At 46.7% G+C, this 2798-nt stretch overlaps 1 protein-coding gene across 1 annotated transcript; it reads left to right on the top strand.

Moving 5' to 3' along the window:
* Positions 1 to 942: 942 nt before the first annotated feature.
* Positions 943 to 1810, top strand: BCR38DRAFT_111288 (uncharacterized protein). The gene is made up of 2 exons (XM_040853380.1): positions 943 to 1329; positions 1379 to 1810. The coding sequence occupies exons 1-2, from the start codon at positions 1127 to 1129 to the stop codon at positions 1713 to 1715; spliced, it is 540 nt and encodes a 179-aa protein (XP_040710658.1). The 5' UTR covers positions 943 to 1126; the 3' UTR covers positions 1716 to 1810.
* The last annotated feature ends 988 nt before the right edge of the window (positions 1811 to 2798 follow it).

Here is a 2798-nt window from a genome sequence, read left to right as displayed (position 1 = left end):
GAGATCCCGGTACAGCCAATCGGTCACCGTCCTGCAGCGCTTTCAATCCGACTGAATCTGGCAGACGCACTACGACATCTGAGATGTACGGACGAGACTCGAACGCTGTAGAATAACACCATCAGTATCAACCAATTCGATATAAATGAGCGCGATGAACAAGTCAAGCGCATTACAGATATCTACAGTTCGGCTGGGGGAGTTGTGATTTGGCTCAGGCCCTCTGCCGACGACAGTGAAAATGCAATGAGACACTTGACTATCTCGGACAGCATCCAGCGTCCACCACAGCTCACTGGAGGATGGTCGCACCTGATGCAGTCGAGAAGAAGTGGCGTCCTATTGGCTCCTTCTCCCCTTTGATGGCAGCACTTGGAAACAGAATATGGACGTTGTTTGGCCGTCCTGGGTTGGCTGCTTCTAGATAGTGCAAGACATCCAGCTTACTTGCAAAGCTACCTTCTTCTGTGCAAAGGACAGCACTGCATGGACTCGGTTCCTGGAAGCGTATAGGTATATTTTCTTGAAGAACCACGTACCACGACCTGTTAGATCACATGAGATCTTCAAGGATGACCTCGGGAAGACTATTGAAAGGAAACGCCCGCTTTACTGTATCATCAACACAACTTATGGACCGTGTTGCGCAGATCTCCGAGATCACGTCTACGGACCCATTGGCTTATGCCCTCCAGATTTCAAGACGCTTATCAAACCTCGATACTCTGACCCAACGGACGAGGTGTACAAGGATCTAGCCCTCACTCACAGTTCCTACACTCAGCGCCTTGAGCTACTTCCAGGCTATCATGAAATGGATTCTGCCTCATGGGTTCTAGATTTCAACCTCCCGGATCTCACATTGCTTTTAGATTAGTTTGCTGCTGGCTTTTCATCCTCTCGTATAATCTACGGGCAACCGAATACGCTGGAAGTTACAGTAGTCGAAGTCAAAGAGCCTCTTCTGACGGACTGGATCAAAACGTGGCATGATATCGTCAGTTTGGTTCGAAAGTGAGAGCGCAGTAACTTGGAATCTGGCACCTACCTTACCGACGAGAGCGTTCGGGACGCTTATGAGAAGACGTTACTGGGAAACTATCTGAAAGGTATTTTTCTTGGTATTATGGCGGCACTCTGCTTCATTGGACGATTGGATACGCCAGGATTCCATGGCTACTCCATTGGGGGAAATGACCAAAGTGCCCACGAGCGGCTGCATCATACCGACTCAGATGGAGTTTGGGGTTGCTCAACCAGCCGGGCGGATGACTTTCATGAAAACCGAGGAAGGTCACTGGTAACTATGTCCAAAACATGCTCAAATAGGTGAATTACCTGGACTTATGTCATGTTTTCGAAGGTTAACCTGTTGCAGGAGACTTGACTGCATCATAATAGTCCTCCGCTGTAACTCCAATATACTGAGACTACAGAGTGATGGAACACACGCAGTCATTGCCGGATTCTTGGCCTACGGCCTTGGCCCGTTGTTCACGTCCTATAAAACGCATGAAATAGCCGTTACTCAACCGATTTTTTATCGCTATTACCACACCGAAACAGGCACTTATAACGATAATGGCTCAAGACTTGGGATGAACCATCAGTGTTTCGATGTTTTCAAAAGACACGTCATGATCTCCGACCCAAGGCTTCTCCTCGAGGATATTGAGGCACGAGGGGTTCAGCTAAGGACATTCGCGCTAGTCTAATCTGCCTTCGGATGAGCACGCTGTGTATGAAAATTGCAACGGGCGGAAACGACAATATGGCAGGAGGCTTGTTACCAGTGTGTCTCCTCTCAGCAAGCATGAAATGATGTAACCTAGTCTGTGGTGAAACTTCGGCACGGCTTCATTCCTACATGTGTGGGACTGGTTCGCTCGAAGGGTTTCAGATTGGTCATTCCAATACATTTGAGGAGAAATACGAGTTCCAAACGTATGGCTCCGTCAATGAGAGGATGCAAGCCAAGCGGGCTCTTAATCTTCCTTCTTTCCTGATCTCATACCGGTGTCTAGATAAATCGTGTTGCATGTGTTGTTTATCTTCATTTGTCACTTCCACTAACATTGGACGCTTGTCATAAGGGACCCGGGCCCTGCCACACTGGGTTCCGGACAAAGATATATATGGATGAACCAATACAAATATCTTTTTGTAATGCGTTTTAGATATTTTACACCCTTCAGGTCTTGGCCAGGGTTCGAATTCTCTGACTTGCCATTCTCGCTTCTTTCAACATCAAGCCGTCTCTTAGACGAAATCACTTGAGTACATGGCCACAACGAGCTCTGAGCTACCATTACCATAGAAACTCATTCATATAGTATTTGACATAGCTCGTATAAAACACATAGTGAGCCTAGTCAAGCGCTTCGTATCGGACAGCATTGGTCTCGAAACTCTAAGGAAGGTTTCCTCACGCATTTACTCAACCCTACTTGACTGAAGTTATCTGTACCTTACTAGGAGGTGTGAACATAATCACTGCTTCAGCAAGGATAACTGAAAATCTAGAATCGTCGGCCTCAAATTTTGGAAGTTCGTATCAGGTTGCGTGACCGAATTCAACATTGAATTTGGATCCGAGTCAGTTCATCACCATTTACTTCACACGGAAGTTTGAAATAATCCAAAAGCACACTTACCGAGATCGTCGTGTTATTTCCCATACTCCAAGATACTTGTCAGGCTCCACCTTGATTATCGGAGCATTTACTAGGATGTCAATAGATCGTTTTCAGATCGGCAAACTTGCTTTGCAGTCTGAAGGCTGATGGTTTTCTGGGCTA

Source organism: Pseudomassariella vexata (assembly GCF_002105095.1).
Source record: "Pseudomassariella vexata strain CBS 129021 chromosome Unknown BCR38scaffold_20, whole genome shotgun sequence".
NCBI classification, from domain to species: Eukaryota; Fungi; Ascomycota; class Sordariomycetes; order Amphisphaeriales; family Pseudomassariaceae; genus Pseudomassariella; species Pseudomassariella vexata.
Note: the sequence above shows the minus strand (reverse complement) of the source record. Positions and strands in the feature narration are given on the sequence as shown.

What these genes read in the sequence shown, in the direction of transcription:
- BCR38DRAFT_111288 (XM_040853380.1), top strand. Translation starts at nt 1,127, where the DNA reads ATGGCGGCACTCTGCTTCATTGGACGATTGGATACGCCAGGATTCCAT. An exon ending in TCCAAAACATGCTCAAATAG is followed by an intron (nt 1,330 to 1,378) that starts GTGAATTACCTG and finishes AACCTGTTGCAG; the next exon opens with GAGACTTGACTGCATCATAA.